The sequence below is a fragment of the Centropristis striata genome, chromosome 2 (assembly GCF_030273125.1).
Source record: "Centropristis striata isolate RG_2023a ecotype Rhode Island chromosome 2, C.striata_1.0, whole genome shotgun sequence".
NCBI classification, from domain to species: domain Eukaryota; kingdom Metazoa; phylum Chordata; class Actinopteri; order Perciformes; family Serranidae; genus Centropristis; species Centropristis striata.
In genome coordinates, this window is record NC_081518.1 from 28,757,042 (window position 1) to 28,777,255 (window position 20,214).

The following is a 20,214-nucleotide window of genomic DNA, read 5'->3' on the forward strand; positions in this document are numbered from 1 at the left end:
TAAATCATTCAAGCAACAGTTTGTAGAGTTGGTATTTTTTCCATTTACTACCACTACAGTTTTAGAGTGCAATACTTTTACTTCACCCTCATATACATGAACAGCTGATCAACAAACTATCAAGTCAACATATTTCCTAACTCTGCCAAACATCAACATCATCAAACATCAGACTTTTATTTCAGGAAACTCTCACCAACGACTTAAAGCTGGACCGAGATATACTCTTGTCCAGCAGCCTGTTGCTCGGTCACCTTCTTTTTCTCTTCTTTGCTTCTTCTGTCAACGACCTCTGTCACCTCTCTGCCATATTGTCTGTAGGGGCTTCTGAACCCAGTTAGGTTGCCGCTCAACCGGCTCCGGTTCTGGCATGACACTGACACTGCTGCCCGGGGCCTGAAAACCTCCTTCCAGTGGTCAGAGGTTCCTGTGCTAGCAGTATAAACACCAACATCCCTGATTCTGCAGCACAGCTAACTGAGCCAGCTGAGCAGATGGTGTTTAGTATTATTTTAGCAAAAAGTCAAGCTTTCTGTCTCTCTGGAAACTCTGAGGCAGGCCTATGGACAACAAGGAAATATTTTCTCCATAAAATATGAACCAGTTTCACCAAATTCAGTAAATCAAAGTTGGTTTATTTGTGCCATGAAAGCACCATCTCCCTGCAGTTCTCAGAGCAGGACTAGGTTTTCAGGGCTCAGAGTGGGAATAATAGATACTCTCTGTATTACAAGTCAGTGTAACATCACAATGCTATTTTTAGTTGAAAATAGTTATGTAATGTTGCTTTAATATGTTTTTAAAAAAGAAGAGCTGACAAACAGTGCTGATAGATCAAAAACCCTCTTGTGGATCATTTTGGAAGAAAATTATTTCTGACCTGATTTCTCCTTTAAAGAGACAGTAACTGAGAGGAGGCTGTACGCATATTTCAGTGGAAGAGTGAAGACATTGAGCATCATTATTGTTCCTGGTCAAACCAGCACACTGCACTGTAGCTCACATGCTATCCCTACTCAAATGCAGCCTCTCACACTCATCAACCAATAATCCAAAAAGGAAGATGTCACACAAAGTATGGAGCAGAAATAAATCCTGCAGATTCCTTTAAATTCTCAGAAGTGTGTCACCTTCTACTCTCACTTGTATCAACATCATTAACTTATTCCTGTCTCCACCACACATGTCCATCTGCTGCGATCATGTGACTGTGTGTGTGTGTGTGTGTGTGTGTGTGTGTGTGTGTGAGAGAGTGTGTGAGTGTGAGATTCCTGGTGAGATGAGCAGCCTGACATTTCCAGCACTACTTCAGGGATCAGCACCTTACAGAGGCCGCAGCATCACCTTGCCTTGCACCCAGGTGTCAAACCTGGCATTTACAGGAGAGTCTCACTGCTGCTAATGGAGCGTCTCATTAGAGGAACCACAGGTGGAGCATCCTGAGCTGCTAGCATTAGCCGCTAACAAACAGACAGAGAGACAGAGAGACAGAGAGACAGAGAGACAGAGAGACAGACAGACAGACAGACAGACAGACAGACAGACAGACAGAGAGACAGACAGACAGACAGACAGACAGACAGACAGACAGACAGACAGAGACAGACAGACAGACAGACAGACAGACACAGACAGACAGACAGAAAGCTGCAGCTCATTCCAGGACTCATTATCAGGAGTTCAGATACTGCAGGCTGAGTCACAGACGTGCTATCTGGTCTGAAGACTTCTTTACAAGGACCAAGATGAATTTAGATTTATTGTCTTTTGTATCACAGAATGGACCCATTCCCATTCTCCTCACCCACTTTGAGGCAGCTAAGTTCATAGAATACAACAGACCAGAGTAATAACAAACAAACTCTATAGTTACATTCAATAAAATTGAAAAATGTCCTGCAGCTCTATGGAATCAGCACAATCATGGCTAGAAGTGGGAACTCAAACATGTCTTTGTGCAGAATTACACAGTTAGAAGAATTTATGTCATTATATCTTTTTTTTTTTTTCATGTTTCCAGCCTCTCCTGTCCCCTCCTCTCTGCTCTGTGTAAACAGCCTCACCTGTCCTCTCCTCTCTGCTCTGTGTAAACAGCCTCTCCGGTCCTCTCCTCTCTGCTCTGTGTAAACAGCCTCACCTGTCCTCTCCTCTCTGCTCTGTGTAAACAGCCTCACCTGTCCTCTCCTCTCTGCTCTGTGTAAACAGCCTCTCCGGTCCTCTCCTCTCTGCTCTTAAATTACATATGTGAAATAAAGAGTTTCTGACACAAATATCAACATTTAACACAAGTTTTGGTTACAGAAATTTTCGTATAAACCGATGATCTGTTCATGGACCGCCAGAAAGTTCAAATTCTGATGTCTTTTTTAATAGTTTCTTTAGTCTTTCAAAGAAAACATACTTGATGGGGTTCAGAGGGTTAAAACACTTGTGTGATAACCATGAAAGTACAGGAACAAGCATGTGGCAAGGCAGGGTGTGTATGTGTGTGTGTGTGTTTGTTCGTGTGTGTGATTAAATCTCTTTTTCCAGTTGAAGTGCAGCAGATTGTGTTTGTGAGCCCCTCAGAGGTCGAACCCGACCTTCTCACGCGTTACCGCACTCATTTCATCTCCTCAACGACTCGCTGCTCGAGTTAATGCGTCAATACTGACCCACTGTGTGTGTGTGTGTGTGTGTGTGTGTGTGTGTGTGTGTGTGTGTGTGTGTGTGTTACATGATGGAAAACCAGGCCTTCAGTGTGTCTGTTGATAAGCATCTATGATAACAGCATGTTTGGTTTCACACCTGATACTTAAAGATAAAAAAATCAATTGTGTTCTCAGGAGCAGCTGTGGATCAGCTTCAGCATCTTTTTAGGAGAATATCATAATTAGTTTTTGACACCTGTACATTTAAATAAATACAGTTTAAATTATTCTATTTCCTAAAAAAAATGTCCATCCTGCAGGCTGGAACGTGCCATCATTTCCAAAAATTTGTTCAGCCTTTTAGTGTTTATGAAAAAGTAAATAACTGATAAAAATCTTTTGTTTTTTTAAACGCAGTTAAATATTCTCTTGTTTGTATTTAAATTATACAGTACAAACTAAACTAGAAATATCCTGAAATTAATAATTATATTATTTTTGTATTAGTCTATGTTTTAATTGATGAGTAGATGATTCAATTCTGAACTGTAAAAGCAAAATTATTTCTTTTAAATGTCACTCTTTTTTTATGAAATTGGAACTTCTCTCGTCAGCAGCTGGACAGACAGAAACGCTGTTTACAGATGTTATAAAGAGGAGTTCTCTGTGAGAGTCGGGGACAGAAGTGAAGTAGAAATAATGCTCAGGTCTCTTCAGTGTTTTTGTCCCTGCTGGACTTTGAAGCTGTCGTTGATCTGGACGTCTTCACCTGCGCTGCCCCGGCTGACAGCGAGGTGACGGAGCGGTGACGGAGCGGGCGACAGATGAGTGAAAGGATCCTGATTGCGATCCAGTGCAGAAGAGAGCATCTGCTCTTCTCCCGTGATTCACCGCTGACCTTAATCTGCTCACCGTCACGTCAGCCGTCGCTCCGCCTGATTGTTGTTAATGTATTCAGTGAGGAGGCCGTGAAGGCTGCTGGCTCCGTCTCACTCGCCACCAGACGTCTGAAACAGAAAAGAAGCGGGCACGCCGCCTGGTTGTTGCCCGGCAGCCCGGCAGCAGCAGCCGCAGGACGCTCCCTGCTGAGACATCCTGTCTCGTCTTGTTCTGTCCTCCGAGTCTGTCGTTGATTGTATTCTGTCAAATCATCTTGTTTCCCTTGTTCCATCTCCTCTCTTCTACTCATTCTCTTTATTTTTCTTTCCTTTCTTTTGGTTTCCTTCATCTCCCATCACCTCTTCTCCATTGTGTTCCATTTCTGTCCTCCCATCCTCTCCCTTTTTATTTTCCTCTCCCTGATACTTTTTCTTTTCAATTCCATTACTCTCGTTTTCTCTCCTTACCTCTTTCATCTCTTAATCTTTCTTTTCTTTCTACCTATCCCCTCTCTCCTCATCCCATTTCCCTCTTTCTCTCCTGTTCTTGTTCATTATTTTCCTCTCTTCTCCTGTTCCTATTTGCTTTTCTCTCCTTTCTTTTGGTTTCCTTCATCTCCCATCACCTCTTCTATCTCTATCTTCTATCTCTCTTTCTTTCCTCTCCTCCTCCTCCTCCTTCTCCTCTTCCGCTCCTGGTTGACTGTGTCCCGGAGCAGACCTGGTCCCAGTCCTGGTCTTTCTGTCGTTCCTCTGAATGGATTTATGTTCCAGCATTTTTCTGTTTCGGCTGCCATCACATGAATTGTTCATCGGTGGCCGTTTGATCGTGCCGCTGCCGTCCGACCGTGATTGGGTACCGGAGCGGGCCGGCCTCTGCTCATCAGCTTTCCCGCTCTCCTCCAGGATCTCTGGACGTCATAGCAACAGATGGCGGTTTGATTACAGAGCGGATGTTCCAATTTATCGCCCCTCGTGCCCCTCAGCTCTGTATCGTGTTTCAATTAAATGGGGATTTGGAAGCAGCGCGCTGTAACCTGACTCAATCCTCATAATTCATTAAGAGAAGCCATCACGCATGGAGGCTCTGACTGGAGGAGGCTGCTGGCATGAGTCAGGCCCCTCAGCGGGCTGTGAACACAACACCTGCCTGTCAGGGGCCAAACACTGCAGAGATCAGGCTTAAAGAGGAGAATCAATAAGGGTCATGCCAACACGCTCGCTGCTGAAGCTTGAGATGTTGGAGTGCGTTCAATCCTTACTGTTTGCCTGATTTCAAATGTTCTCCCCGCTCATCATCGAATACCGTCTGACACTGAGACAATAAGTTTGAGAGGATGGTGGTATAGATACCTAACATACACAATGTCAGGTGTGACTGACAAGTGCTTCAACCTTTCCTGGTTCAATCATCAGTACAAAAGATCTAAAACTGCATTAGAAAATGTCAGATGGGCTATTTTTTAGTGTTCTGTACCATATTTCAGTGGTTATTGTTGCAAAATAGAGGTGAGGAGTTTAGGGGCTTCAGGTGACTGACAGCAGGAAGCAAAGCTTTTCTGTTCTCAAATCGTCAGTATATAATTTGACTGTTGTGAACTTCTCAAGTCTTCCCTGCAGTTTACTGTACATATAGTCTGTCCATCCATATTCTCTATATGTTGGTTATAGCCTCTTCATATTGTAGCCGAAACATGGCCAAATACACAGCTTTGTTTTTCATGTACAGTTGAACACTCCAGTTGGTTGTAACTACACTCCTTACCAAATACCTAAATGTGGTAAAATAAATAACTACTAATATCTGGCACTCAGAACTGCCCTTTTTTAACATTGTAAGCTGTGCGTGTGTGTGTGTGCGTGTGTGTGCGTGTGCGTGTGTGTTTGGCTGGGTTTCTGTGGTCTGAGGCCAAACTTACATTATCGGAGGAGTGTGTTTGTGATGAACACTGTGTTTCTGCTCTTTAATGAATGAGTCAGTCCGTGTGTTCAAGAAGGTGTGTCGCAAAATTGACTCACTGTGAATGCAGTTTAGTGCAGCAGGGCCTGAGTCACTGTCCATATGGCACATCTTCAGGGTCACTATCAATCTTCTCCAGCCGCCTGCTTCACACTGTGAATCTTCACTGCCTACGTGTCACAAAATCTTAAGTGAAGGGAAAGAAAATGTGGACGGATCACACTTGAGTAGACTCATCTGTCTGTGCTGTGATTTACGTCCTGTCTGCTTTGATTAGTCATTAATAAAAATGTAGCGGTGACATTTGCATTTCTCAGTTTTTTCTTATATCATCTTACTTAGTCTCTTTATTTTCATTCACTGAAAGTGGTGAGCAGTGAGTGGTATCACACTTCACTCACTGTAACATTTCTCCACTTTCACACTGCATGATTCATCAAAAAAAAAAGGCTCATACTCTGTCATCTGTAGTGAAGCTGCAGCATCATTTGAAATATGTGTCTGCCTGCTGAGAGCACTGACTTCTTCTTCACAAAGAAATCATTCAACTCTTGTTCAGTCAGCACCAAATCATGCTTTTAATAAATGCAATCCATAATCTAATCCACTGAAAGGCCGACTGGACACTTAAAAAGTTAACAATGTCACATACGATATTAAATAGTAACAAATAAATATAATGTTCTGATGCAATCATATCCTCTTCAAGAAGCTTTGTAATCCACCCATGAACTGCGGCGTCCATTTGGAGTTGAATGAAGAATTATTCCGTAATGATTAATCTTATATATTGAATTAGGTTTGGGATTAAATCCACTACCTGCCTGTGAAGTCTTGGTTGAGTCTGTAGACCAGGTGGCAGCAACCTTTATGAGCAAAAGAGCCACTGTTGACAGAAACAAGGGAAAAAATGTCTGAATGGAGGCGCAAACCTTATTTTAAGCCTTACAATGACGATATAACAGCCTACTAAGTCTAAACTAGTCTACCAGCTTTACTGATGGGTCATGATGAGCATTTATCAATATGAAGAAATATCTCAGGAGATTTGGAATTGAAAGATAGCCTTGCTAGGGAAACTTAAAACTAGATTTGAAGTTGGCAAAATTTAGAGGATAAGGTGCTGTAGACTTTCGTAGGCTATGATGTACATTTAAGTTGACCAAAATGTAAATAATTTTTTTTTTACTTCCGTATATAAGCTGCACATTTTTACAATCGAAGAATGCAAATTGCTTTGGGTCTACACAAATGTTAAATTAAAATTTAAACATATTATTAAACAAATAACAGCCACAAGGAGCCACTGCAGGCGGCCTGAAGAGCCCAACCCCTGCTGTAGACCAACACCAACACATTTTCTCAGCTACCCTTCTTTAAATAACACATTTTTTAACAAAATAATGTTCATTTGTCAAAGTTCCTGTTAATTGCTAACATCCTGACTTGGGACTTCTCCTGCATCGACCTCTGCACACTGACTTTATGTCTCGCTTCATAAAGGACACATTCGTCTCTGCGTTTGCACTGAATGCTGACTCTGGATGTTAATCATGAGACTCAGAATGGTCCAGTGTGTTCCTGAGAGACTGAGCTGTGATGCATCACACTGACATATTTGGCATTAATCTGATATAGATCCAATACATTAACATATTCTTAAGCAATAATTGGCTGGTATTAATGTATCAGCTACCTCTGGTTTCAGTCTGCATTATGCATGACTTAACTTGATAACAGCTTCTATGTTAATGCCTTTTTAATGACAGCGAACACAGCTGGAAACATTTGTGTTAATTCGGCTCTACTGAGAGGATGAGCCTGAGATAAATGAGGTGAGCGGACAGGACAGGATTCAGAGGAGATCACAGTAACCAGACAGCCCGGTGCTGATGAGAATTAAAGAGCTGAGACTCAGTTACCTGGAGGAGGCTGAGACCTGAGCTGACCCTCTGAGAAAAAACTCCCTGAAACCTGAACGAGTGTGAGCCTTCGCTTCACACACGCTGTCCTCCAGCTGTGAGCCGCCACCTATGTTACAGCTCCTGTTTCTACCACTGCACACACACACACACACAGTTTATTACCTCACATTAAAAAGCCATATGGGTCATAATCGAGCCTAATAAACGTCAGCGTCATTGCGCTCGCTGAGGGCAGGGGGCTGAGCGTCTGTTTACCTTGTACATGTGTTTAATTAGCCTCTGCCACGCTACACCGTGTGTGTGCGTGACTGTGTCTCACTGATGTGAGGAGATGAAAACGAGGCTAATTAGATGTGATGTGCTGATGCTCTGCACCTGCATCCGTCCCAGACATCAGTCGCTGTGTTCACCTGCTGGTGGGAACGAGTCACACCTGAGTGGAGAACCTCTGGCTGCTGTGGACGTCATTAAAGTTGAGATGTTGTTAGAATAAATGAATTTGATACAGATTTATTTTTACAAGTAACAGCGGTTCTCCTGGGATTTTCGTCCGGCAGCAAAATGTTGAAGTGTGTGAAGTTTACTTTGCCCTACTGGAAGATATTTAGTGTACACACAGTTGTAGGTGTCGGATTACATTTAATAAAATGCTTCAAGGCTTCTCACCTGGTTCAATACTTTCCTGTTTTACTTTTCATCCTGTCTCATAATAGAACGTATGAAGTAAAGCGCTTAATGGAGCAACCTACAAGAATCTAATCTAATAACTCCAGCTGGACATTTTCACATTTCACATGCAGCAGACATGATGGTCGTCTCTCCTCTTTAATGTTTTCCAGCTGAACTCAGCTTCATCATGACCATAAGCAGCTTCTCTCAGGTTTTGCAAACTTGTCTAAAAATTAAAAAATGTATGATTTGACTAACAAGCTAACAAGCTCAGAGAATTACAGTGATCTCATTTTGGAAAAATGCATGCTGTGTACTCAAATATTCGTTCTAGAATAAATACACAGGTTGAAATATTTTAATTTTTGTTAATATTTTGAATTATTACAAACCCAAAAAGTTGGTTGTGATAAATGTACAGTATACACTCATAAATAAAACAGAATACAGCAAATTCAGGATGTTTTACACAGCATCCCAACTTTTTAAATCAAGGTTGTGTAGGAAATTATTAATGTTCCTATAGTAAGTTAGTTACCAAGTAAAGACTATGAGCTGTTGCCACATTACAAGAAAGTTTAGTTTAGCTCATCAAATTGTCGAGACACAGACCTAACGATAAATTCATTCATAAATCTTGTTTTTAATCACTGTTTTACTCAGCCCCCTAACTTGTAGTTGTAGGAAATCTTAGTCATTCACTTTTACCAGGTCGTCCTTGAAATATCTTTTCCGATCTGCTCTCAGATTTTGTGTGCAGCTCTGGGAGAGAGCTGCAGGATGAGGGACAGAAGCTGGTGTGACAGTCTGGTCTGGGAAACCACTGGGCCAGAGATTAAAGGGACCTCTTTAATTATTTATTTGCTGGCAGCCACTATCGCTCGCCATGACAGACCTTTGAAGACCGGCGGCTTTGTTGGAGCTGAAATTTCATTTTCTGGTGTGTCCCGTCCTGCGTCCGGCCCCTCAGACCTGTCACAGCAGCCCAAGCGGGGACACCAGAGCCTGACTCAGACTGGGGGACAGGAGGACAGGATGAGCAGTCACAGCGATGATTGACAGCTGACTGATGGCGCCTGTGTCTTCCTGCAGCTTAAAGCTGATGAGAATCTGGAATCAATAGGAAGGATTAGTTTGATTACCTGCTGTAGATCCTCACTGATACTCAGTGTTTCCCTCATCGATTCTCTCAGCAGAGACGAGTGAAACCGATCTGACATTTTCAACAGACTAATATTGATAAAGAGGCAGCTGTGGTGGAAACATCAGCCGTTCTCAAGGGTTCCATTTCATTTACAGGTGCAGACGATTCCTTTGTCAGGATCTTAACCAAGTCAAACACTAAATACATTTATATCTAAGAGCGTTTGTTTCACGTCATTAATCCAGCAGCCTGTCCTCTGCACAGCTTATTACCACACATACTGATATTTGTTAATAATAATTAGTAGCAGTAGAAATAAGATATTATGATGGGGGGGAAATGAAGAAAGTCAGAGAAAATTGTCTGTGTTTGTGTCCCTGTAAAACCAAAAGTCAAGGATGTTATTTTATGTTGCTTATATATGTTAACTTGAAAAGTAACTTCAATAAGTAGTCACAATCAGTGAATAACAATAAGTCTGTCACAATAATTACAATATGGACTTATTGAGATCTGCAAAAGTTGTCAAGATCCTGTCCCTTTTTCATACAATATCGTCCGTTGTGTTTACATTTGTGTTTATTTGCATAAAAATGTAATGTTCCATCGTTTTAGCCAGCATGATGCCTTAAAAACAGTTGGGTTTTCAAAATGATAACACATTCTTCACAGCACAAATGCCAAAATCAACCAAAAAAACCCCAAAACATTAGGGTTGGTTAAAGGGTCTTTGGTTGCACTCGAAAAGCAAATTTAGATAAGTTAATTTAAAAATCAAAAATCTTTCCTTTATGGCCCAAAATTAATGATTTTTTCAGTAAGATAACAGAACAAAAATTCACTAAAAAGTAGTTAAACTAATTGAAGCACTTTGCAGATATGGTTGTAGTAAAAATACCAGCGAGCTGCTGCAGAATACAGTTAAACTTGTAGTTTCATTACATTGCTTTCCGACACTGGGAAGTACTTATTTTACCCAAACTGTGATCTTTCTCTAAACTTTACCAAAATGTTTTGGTGCTGAAACATAACCAAGCATTTCTGTTTCACAATGTTAAATAGATATTTTTTCAGATGTATTGATACGTATTTGCAGATTTCTGTCTGATTTTTGTTTTACTGTGACCAGTTAGCAGCAGTGGAAATACTTTTCTCAAATCCCAACTTGCTCAGTAGCATTTTATTCTGGTCCCTTTTTTGTGGCTGTGTGTGAATGAACGTCCTTGTATCTCTTCGTCTGATGGATTTCTTCCTTTATGATTATTGTTGCACAATATCTCTGTAAAGTTCTGTTGTTTGTGTCATCTTGAGGTCATCTTTGGGTCTATTTGTCCATGAAAGCACAGTAACAACAGAAGCTCTCAGGACAGAATGGGCTGAGAGCTGCAGGCTAGGATCATGTGTGACTGATGGAGTCTGTGCACAAACTGCTGCTACAGTTTTTCTCTGCAGCTCAGAGGTCTAAACTCAGTTTACCCTGCGACCTGCTGAGGAGCAAACTGCCAGTAAATCCAGAGCGCAGCAGGCAGGACAGAGCTGAGCAGCTACAGGAGCTTCAGTTCACTCTTCTTCAGGACACTCACCTGAAATAATAACCTGAAGTGTGTTATATGATAGAAATCAGCATCTGATGTCACATCAAGCTCATGTTATTGCATATTTACTTATTATCAATGACAAATATTTTACATCTGTTTGTTAATATTCATAACATTGCCTGTGCAGATTTGTTACTTAGAAGTTAGTTTAATATAACTAATGGCTTTTAGTTCTTTCTTTTTAAAGCTGAATAAGATTTGCTGGTGAGCTGCTAGTATTACTGGTTTTATTTCATTTTATCAGCTGTTTTCTGTTTTTCTGGTACTGCTTTCACTTTTTACTTATTTATTTGTTATATTTTGTTAACTATATCAAGAGGAGCCATACAACCAACAACAACAAAAAAGAAATTCACACAAATGTCTAACAGGATAAAATGATACATTTTGACACTTTATATCCAAAAGGTCAACTTCATAATGCCCTGCAAAGAACACTTTTCTTGCTGTTATTTAACACCATAACTGTCCATAAGAGGAGAATGTTTCACATTTGGTAGCACCCTGAATTGGTGACATTAATCTTGAAACTGTACTGAATATAAAGATGTTTAGAGCTGCTGGGTTGAAGGTGAATAATCCACATTTTATCAAAAACTACACTCCATATATTTTATTACATTTCTTCTTCTTCAGACTTCACTACAAATGAGCATAGACAGGCATGGAAGCAAACCTTTTACAAGCACTTTTACTTTAGTTATGCACCCTGCTTCGACTGTAGGATGTGTCGTGAGGAACAGCCAGGTCTCTGAATGATGCTGATGATGATGATGATGATGATGACGGTTGAGGAATGATGCTGAGCCCACTGATGCATCAAATATTGACACGGTGCAGTCATAACGGAGTGAGAGAGCTCAGTCAGGTGGTTGACTGCTCGTACAGTCTCTCATCACAGCTTCATCACCAGAGCAAAGCTGCTGCATCAGAGGGCAGAAAACCAGATCTGTTGATCAGAGAGAGAATTTGGAAAATTGATATTAACCATAAAAAAAAGACATTGAACAGCTGAAGCTCCCATGTTGCTGAGTGTTTCTGTGACTCCTTTGCTGTTGAATTAAATTAAATAATTACTGTATTTATCTAAGAAATGAAAAAGAAGCTCTGTGAGAAAATAAGTGGAACAGAAGCTGAAAACATTTGGCAGAAGCAGCATAATAATCCTGTTATATTTTTAATAACAGCACAGCTCTTTGTGCATCTCATTACATGAATGTAAACTTAATGTGCATGTGACATACATTTATGCAACCGTTGATTATTTAACCTTTTCCATGTAATTCTATTTGGTGTTAAATCCGATATTCCAAAATCTTTTTTCTCAGATTAGCACTGTATTTTTATCCATGTTAGGGACATGACTGTGGGAATGGAAATGTCCCACAACAACTATTGGACACATACAAAATGCTGAAATGTTATAATGGAGTTTTTTGCTGAATGCTGAAAAAACAAAACAACCAAAAAAGCTGCCGACTCCAGCTTTAACTGTTGATGAGAAAACAAAAACAATTTTTAAATTGTTGTCGCTGCAAGTTCCAGAAAATATATTTTCATACATGTGATTACCAAAGCCTGAGTGTGTTAGTACAGTGTGTGTGTGTGTGTGTGTGTGTGTGTGTGTGTGTGTGTGTGTGTGTGTGTGTGTGTGTGTGTGTGTGTGTGTGTGTGTGTGTGTGTGTGTGTGTGTGTGTGTGTGTGTGTGTGTGTGTGTGTGTGTGTGTGTGTGTGTGTGTGTGTGTGTGTGTGTGTGTGTGTGTGTGCGCGCGCGTGTGCGTGTGCGTGTGCGCGTGTGTGCGTGTGCGTGTGTGTGCGTGTGTGTGTCAGGCATCACGTACAGAACAACAGACCCTGGAGCTTCACAAGCGACGCCGTCCAGAGGTTAAATGTTTGAGTTTTTGTTTCATGCAGTGAACAACGTGGGTGTGAAAACTCCCTGGAGCTGCATGGTGTGATTAATGTGATATAACAAATGCACACTGTGTGTGTGTGTGTGTGTGTGTGTGTGTGTGTGTGTGTGTGTGTGTCTCCCAGGCTGCAGGTTCTGGATGCAGCCCAGTGAAACAGCCTCATCGACGTTACCATTACACTGTTTGTTTCCATGTGTGCTGTTAATGACGATGATCTCTTTAATGTCTCTGTGTAACTCCTTTTGTTTCTCCTTTTTCTCTCTAGGTGGAGCGGGAGATAGCCATCCTGAAACTCATAGAGCACCCCCACGTTTTAAAGCTGCATGATGTCTACGAAAATAAGAAATACCTGTAAGTACTACATAGTAACACATTTAATATGCAGGATGGTGTATTAAGAAATGCATGAGCAGGTACAGTTGGACACTTTATTTAATCTTCAGGGATTAAGTAAACTTTGAATTTACTTCTTGCAAATGTAGTTTTTAGTAAGGGTAATATTTTACTCAATTTAATTTCTGACATTGGTAAATTGTTGGGATTAAAGAAGCATAATGTTAGGATCTCATCACAATATGTTCTATTATTGGAATAAGGGTTGTATGTAAGTTATATAACGCAGGACTCGAACAGCAGCCTTGTGGGTAAAAGCACCATGTTTTAGTTTTGTCATCCTGACTTGGACTTTGCCACTCTTTATACTACCTGACTTTATCACCTGACTTTCTATTTAGACACAATCCTGCAAGTCAATTATGTGGGTTTTATATGAATCATTCATAGGTATTCATATGAATAGTGAATAAGAACAGCCTGCCAAATGTTGTAAAATAAGTAATGGTTGTAGACTCACCTCCCACACATAAAAGATGCAATAGGTCTGCTTTAAAGCAGCTTAAAACAACCCATATTTATAGTTTATAGTTTGCAGCGTGAAGTAGTTATGAAGGTAGTGATGATGTTAAGAAGAGTTAAAGCAAAGACAGAAATTCTCCTACTACCATACAACAATTCTACTCCTTAAAGAATTGTCTTAGCACTTATTGCTGCACCAATGGCTCTTATCTCACTATACCTTGATTGTTTCTCTTTTTTGTAAGTGGCTTTTGATAAAAGCGTCTGCTAAATTACTTAAATGTAAGTGAGGATATGGAGTATAAAGAACGACAAGGTCCAGTCAGGGTGGATGGGTCAGACAAGTACAGGATCCAAGAGGCCGGCGTTTTTGTCCTATGTGAAACCAAAAGTCAAAGTCCAACACTGCAGATTTCACAAACATCCAGAAACTGTTTTACTGTGTTTCCAAAAAATGTATGCATTTGAAGATTTTATGCATTGTTACAGTTTATATTTCACAATGCACAAAAAGTTTAAGCTTGACTCTAACAGCTGACAAACAACACTGATAAGATATATAAAGGATGTGTGAATTAAACCCCGGGCTGTCGCCTGCAGGACAATTTACCAGTGAGCACCTCCGCTCCGTGAAGCCGTTTGAGCTCAGGGATTTTATTAAAGCCTGAGATGTTTTATTGGTCCCCCTCACTTTAACCTGCTCCTGCGCCTGTGTAGCTTTAATGTATATCCATGTTTTATTGTATACATTAATCTGCTGCATGTGGCCGCTGTGCTCCAGTGGCACGGCTTAATGCGCTGTTCAATAATTGATAAAGGCGCTGCTGTCAAATGGAGCGGGAATTTGTTTTCCTAATGTTGCGAGGACAGGGACCGCTGGTCATCATGGATGCAAACAGTTTGCTGTGGGAAAATTTCACACTCACAAATCACAAGCGAACACGTTTCTAATTTAAATAGCTCTGACAGGAAAACGCTCGAGCAGATATCTTAATCTGCTAATAAATCAGTCCACGGGGAAGACGGGCTGCAGGACGAGCTGCAGAGGATCAGGCATGTCTCCCAGACAAATGAACGCAGGACAGAGATAAAATATTTTAAACCACCGGCACACCAACCAACACAGGCTCAAGGATTTACATGAAGCATCAATGCACTGTAGTTAGTTTATCACTCAGTTATTTTAATAATGCTGCTGAAAAATTAAACTGAGGATTCTGAGTGTTTACTCTCTCAGTTTATACGTTCTGTTACATTACTGGAGACTTTCTACGTGCAGAGGGAAATCTGTCCCTCTTCATCCTGCTATAGTCCTCTCAAAGCAGCTGTTACCCTGCTCATCTTCATTTTACTTTCAGTGAGATAAGACCATAAAATACTGCTGTTGGCAGATATCCTCCAAATATCGACCATCTCAGGAACTGTGAAAAGAATAAATTGCTGCACATTTAAAGACATGCACATATTTTACTAATGATAAATTATGTTAAAGAAAGATAAAGGCCTCAGGACAAGAACAGCCACAGTATGCAGATTTAAGATTTATTTTAGTGGGTCTTTGATTTGATGCACCTATTGATAAAAAAACTGTCAAATTCCTTTTTAACATTTGAGGATCATTAAATGACACATTGATTCAGAAATATTTTAACAACATGCAGACCTCCAAAAGATATTAAAGAAGAAGATATTTTGTGCTTCAGTATATTTTTACTGCTTATAATCTTCCAGTTGACCCAGACAGTTTATTGTTTCTTCCTTCCCTGACTGACTGTCTCCTGTGTCCTCCTGTCAGGTACCTGGTGCTAGAGCACGTGTCCGGTGGGGAGCTGTTCGACTACCTGGTGAAAAAGGGCCGGCTAACGCCTAAAGAGGCCAGAAAGTTCTTCAGACAGATCATCTCAGCCCTGGACTTCTGCCACAGCCACTCCATATGGTTCGTCACCTTCACACTCAGAGTTTAAATATTGACTTTGCACCAAGAACACGACAGGCAGAACATGACTGACAGACAAGACACTCCTCAATCCTTCAGACAGGAATTTAAATGTCACAGAGAGATTTAATACGTCAGACTGGGTGTGAAGCCTTTGTCTTTAAAATGCACTTCAGTTACCATAAACTGGTACTTAGCATATACTGATAACTCCACTGTAACTGTGCGGCTGTTAGTATTGATCTCTGTTTTGAATTGGACTGTTTTTGCAGTGAGGCTCATTTGCATAAAAAGCAGCCAATCTTGCACTAAATATATGCATATTACCTCATTTAAATATGTGCAAATAACACCAGAGCAGTGAGACGCTGTCTGCAGTTGGAGGTTTGTCTGTGCTTTGACAATTACACAGTTTCTTTTTGTCTTGTTTGTGCAGGTGTAGCAGCCACAAAAGCCCCACAATCCTTTTGTAAATTCACCTGAGAATTTGTTTTTTTTTTCCTTCTCACTAGTCGTTTTTTTGATTGGTTTGTTTAGAAAACACAACAGATTCTCCAGCTGTCTTTAGGCACTTAACATTCAAGATTTTATTCAGGTAAAAACACATAACAGGGTTTGGTGATTTTTTTTGGCCTCATGTGTTTCACAGTATTACTGATTAGAGATGCAAAAACTGAGCAGGGGGAATAAAAATTTACACCAGTAGCCTCTGCAGCTGACGGAGCAGTGCAACAGAGGAAACTGCATCTGAAATCTAATTTGTGTGAAAAGCAGATGTAAAATCTGCAGCACGTTTTATTAAAACACAAAGGAGAGACTGTATCCAGCAGGTAGAGACAGTGTGACGGAGACAGACTGAGAGATAAACTGTTCCAATAGTTCACAGAATGAAAACACTTGATGAAAAACACTTTTTTGAAACATGACCATAAAGTCACTTCATGTCTCTCAACACAAAACAAAAGAGAAACGATTCAGCAGCCACTGCAGTTATTTTTCGCACAGTTCTACCTCAGTGATACATATTAAAGATTTTATTAACTCATTCACTCGCTGATCTTTTTGTTGGGCTGACAGCATCAGAGTAATGGACTAATTATTTCCTCACACATCCTCATGCAGGATGAATGCACACTTCACTTTCCTTCATCCAGAACTCCAACTTCAGCAGAAGAAATAATTTATTTTAGTGAGCTGTAACTTTAGTGCAACACGTCGCTGCAGCCTGACGTCAGGACTGATTCAGTGTCACTTTATGCAAATCACATGAACTACATCTCATTTACATTTCTCAGTGAATTATCACTTAATTGAAAGATAATTGTACTCCCTTGACAGTAATTTGCAGCAGGTTTGTTAAATTTTCTTCACAGAAAACAAATTAAAGAAAGGCAGCAGCTACTGTAGTTTATTCTCCAAGAATTGTATCTGAAGTATTCATTTTTTTATTGAGCTTTTGCTCAGTCTTTCTGGTTGAACAACAGGTTTCCTACATGTGTCCTCGTCAGCTGCAGCCGGAGGCGACTTTACAGGCTCCAGCTCCTCTTCATCTCTTTTCATCTTTCAGCACCTTTATGGCTGCAACACGGTGTGATCGAAGAGCACATGCACATCAAAGTTGTGACTCTCAGCTTTAAACATCAAGTGTTTAGCTCTGAAGGATGAGATTTGCATGCATCTGCACTTTATCTGCTGGTTTCATGTTTCACTCTGTCACTGTGAGTGAAAGGCTAGCGGAGACTCGGACCTCCTTCACACCTGGAGTGTATCCGCACTTGATGACTGGAGTGTAATAAAGTAGCCTTTACCACAGAGAGGAACGAGTGTAGGCGTGAATGCTTTCAGGACTAATTGTTTCTCATTTCACCCACACTACCTCAGGAGGCTGAAGCACAAAAGCAAAGTGCCGACTAATGTCAGGAGCTGCTGTAGTCAAATTATATTTTACATCAAAGTCCGATGAAGAAGAAAAAGCCAAATGAAAATCAGAAAAACCTGTACCTTCACTTCACCTTGAGAAATATTAAAGTAATTTAGCACAAACTCTTCTGACACACATCTGGAATCAAAGAAGCCTGTAGGACAGCGAGCACACATGAGGGAACATTTAAGACCAAGAAAAAACAGATCGAAATGGAGACATGCATAATAACATTCAAAGTTTTAGGGACTGACAGGACCTGTCAGAGACCATCAGGTGTATTTCAGGTGTAATGAAGGTCATTGCTACCTCAGTTTTGATTTCAGATGAACATTTCCGTCTCTCTCTTCTGTCTCCTCTCGTGTTGTCCTGTAGCCACAGAGATTTGAAGCCTGAGAACTTGTTGTTAGACGAGAAGAACAACATCAGGATAGCAGACTTCGGCATGGCGTCTCTGCAGGTCGGGGACAGTCTGCTGGAGACCAGCTGTGGGTGAGTGCAACAAGACAACTTAATCTCTGCTCCTGTAACTCTGGTTTTCAGTTTTAAACATTTCACTATTACTTTTCTAAACATACTGGATAGAAATACATTGTAGAGGCTTTTTTATTATTATTTCTGCACACCTGTGATCCTGTCCTTTGTGTCCTTTGTCTTCATTTAAATGTTTTCTGTTGTTTAATCCTGTATTTATTCTCTCTGTTGACTCAGCTGCTCAGATTATTTGTGATTTAAAGACAAAATTACAGAAAAAAGCTTTTCTTCCTCCCACTTTGCCGCATGTTATTCAGAATCAGCGACACGTCTTTGTTGCACTTGTTTCTTTGAATAAATGACTTCTCGTTGAGTAAATCCTCAACAGTATTTGACGTCCTGAACAGGATTTGTTGCAGAGGTTTATTGAGTCGACTCGTGACAAGACTTAGTTTGTTTCCTGTTCTTGTCTCCTCCTGATGGAACAAAGTGTGGATGTTTAGAGAGATCTTATTGATTCTGTGTGCAAGTATTGGAAAATAAATCCTGAAGGAGATAAAGTAAAACCTCCAATGAGTAAAACGTAAGTGCTAGCCAAGGAAACCTAAAGGAACAAAGAGAACAGTTCTTCATTCAAAGCTATATGAGTCATTGTTAATATAAAAGTATATGGATAATTGTAGCTTTAAAACAACTTACCTGAGCTCAGCTTCACTGAGACGCTCTCGTGTTTAGATGCAGTGGAAGCAGCAGAAAGCTTTCAGTGTGTGAGCTCCTTCTGTTTGTTCCTCAGGCTTGTATAAAGCTCTGCAGGGTGCAGGCTGGTGCTCCGTGTCCCACTCAGCACAGCTCACCGCGGGCCAGCCAGCGCTGCACAGAGCCAGCCATGTGGAAGAGTTAAAGCTCGACTCCTCCGGCTCACAAACGCTGCACAAAGCAAAGAGAGGAGAACAGGAAGTTACCAGCAGAGTGTTCTGCTGCAGCTCATCATTAGACTTAATTCAGATAATATAATAATAATGCTACCAAGTAGGGCTTCTGTTAATTCTTTCTAATATGATTTTTATGTTTTATGAATCCTAATTCACCGCTAGCTTTGTTTGTGTTGTCTACAAGCAGTCAAACCTCTGTGACGCTGAAAGTCTGATCATGGTTTTAGAGGCGAGTTCTCGGCTCGGGGAGAGGAGTTAATGAAAGTTTTTTGCTTGGAAATATATGCAGAACAGGTTTTGTATTATTTTAATTAAATACAGACAAATAAACTGTATGTCTGCTTTCAGTTGTGACATTTCACCTGATTTCACCCCGCCTACAACCACCGACTTTTTCTCTTTTTTCTTTTTCTTTTATTTCTTTATTCCTTGTTAAGCATCTTTGAGTGTCTTGAAAAGTGCTATATAAATGGAATGTCGTATTATTGTTATTATTATTAAGTTCACAAGTACTTTCTAAAGTAGGTGGTCAGAAATTTTCCAGTTCTGATTTGTGTTGCAGCTTTAACTGGATGATTGAAACGTTTAAATTATGACATACTTTTGGGTTTAAACTTGACCATTGTTAGTTGAAAAGTGGACAATTCATTTAGATATCTATATTGCATGTTAACCTACTTAACTCCAATCTGAAGACTTTGCCCTCCATTACTGTCAGTCAGCAGCTGCGGCAGCAGCAGGGTCATGGATAATAATGTGAAGTTACTGAGCAGTTTACAGAACAGAAGTGCTCACCATCAAACTGCAAAACAATACAATTCTTGCAGAAATCTCCAAAATGTCAAACGCTTTTAATACAAAATCACAGCATGTGAAAATATTCAAGGTCTTGGTGTCTTAATGTGATATTTGGAGGTTTTTTTTGACCATTTTTATAAATTCTCCAGTGGTCACAAATTCTAAAATGTATCTGTCTAACAAACTTTATCAACCCATAAATTGCTGCAACAACTTATTAAACATAACTGAGCATGTGGACTTTATGTACTTCCATCCTAACACCCTAGTTATACACTCAACATTTAAACTCTAACATAAAGTTCATTACAAATTTATGAGTTGAAAAACTTCACACAAAGTGCTGAGTCGGGTAGCAACCATATATGCTGTTCACAGTTTATATTACACAGTTAATTTCCCTGCTTTGGGACTAATAAAGATTTAATTTATCTTATTGTGCATACTGCAATCAGTTAGAATCACCATTAAAGGAATGTAAACACAATTAGTTAGTTTTTTAAAAGTTTACTCCTGCTCTTCTGGCTAATTTAGCACTAAATTCTGAGATATTTCCCTGACATGACTGATCAGTGGTCAGT

The 20,214-nt window shown here is 40.3% G+C and overlaps 1 protein-coding gene across 2 annotated transcripts in view; it reads left to right on the forward strand.

The window, feature by feature from the left end:
- Window positions 1-20,214, forward strand: part of LOC131983410 (serine/threonine-protein kinase BRSK2-like) — a 131,901-nt gene that overhangs the window by 73,350 nt on the left and 38,337 nt on the right. For both annotated transcript variants that reach the window (XM_059348129.1, XM_059348130.1), the window contains exons 3-5: window positions 12,983-13,068; window positions 15,368-15,508; window positions 17,805-17,921. In XM_059348129.1, the coding sequence (XP_059204112.1) occupies window positions 12,983-13,068; window positions 15,368-15,508; window positions 17,805-17,921 (344 nt within the window). The remainder of the gene's footprint in view (window positions 1-12,982; window positions 13,069-15,367; window positions 15,509-17,804; window positions 17,922-20,214) is intronic.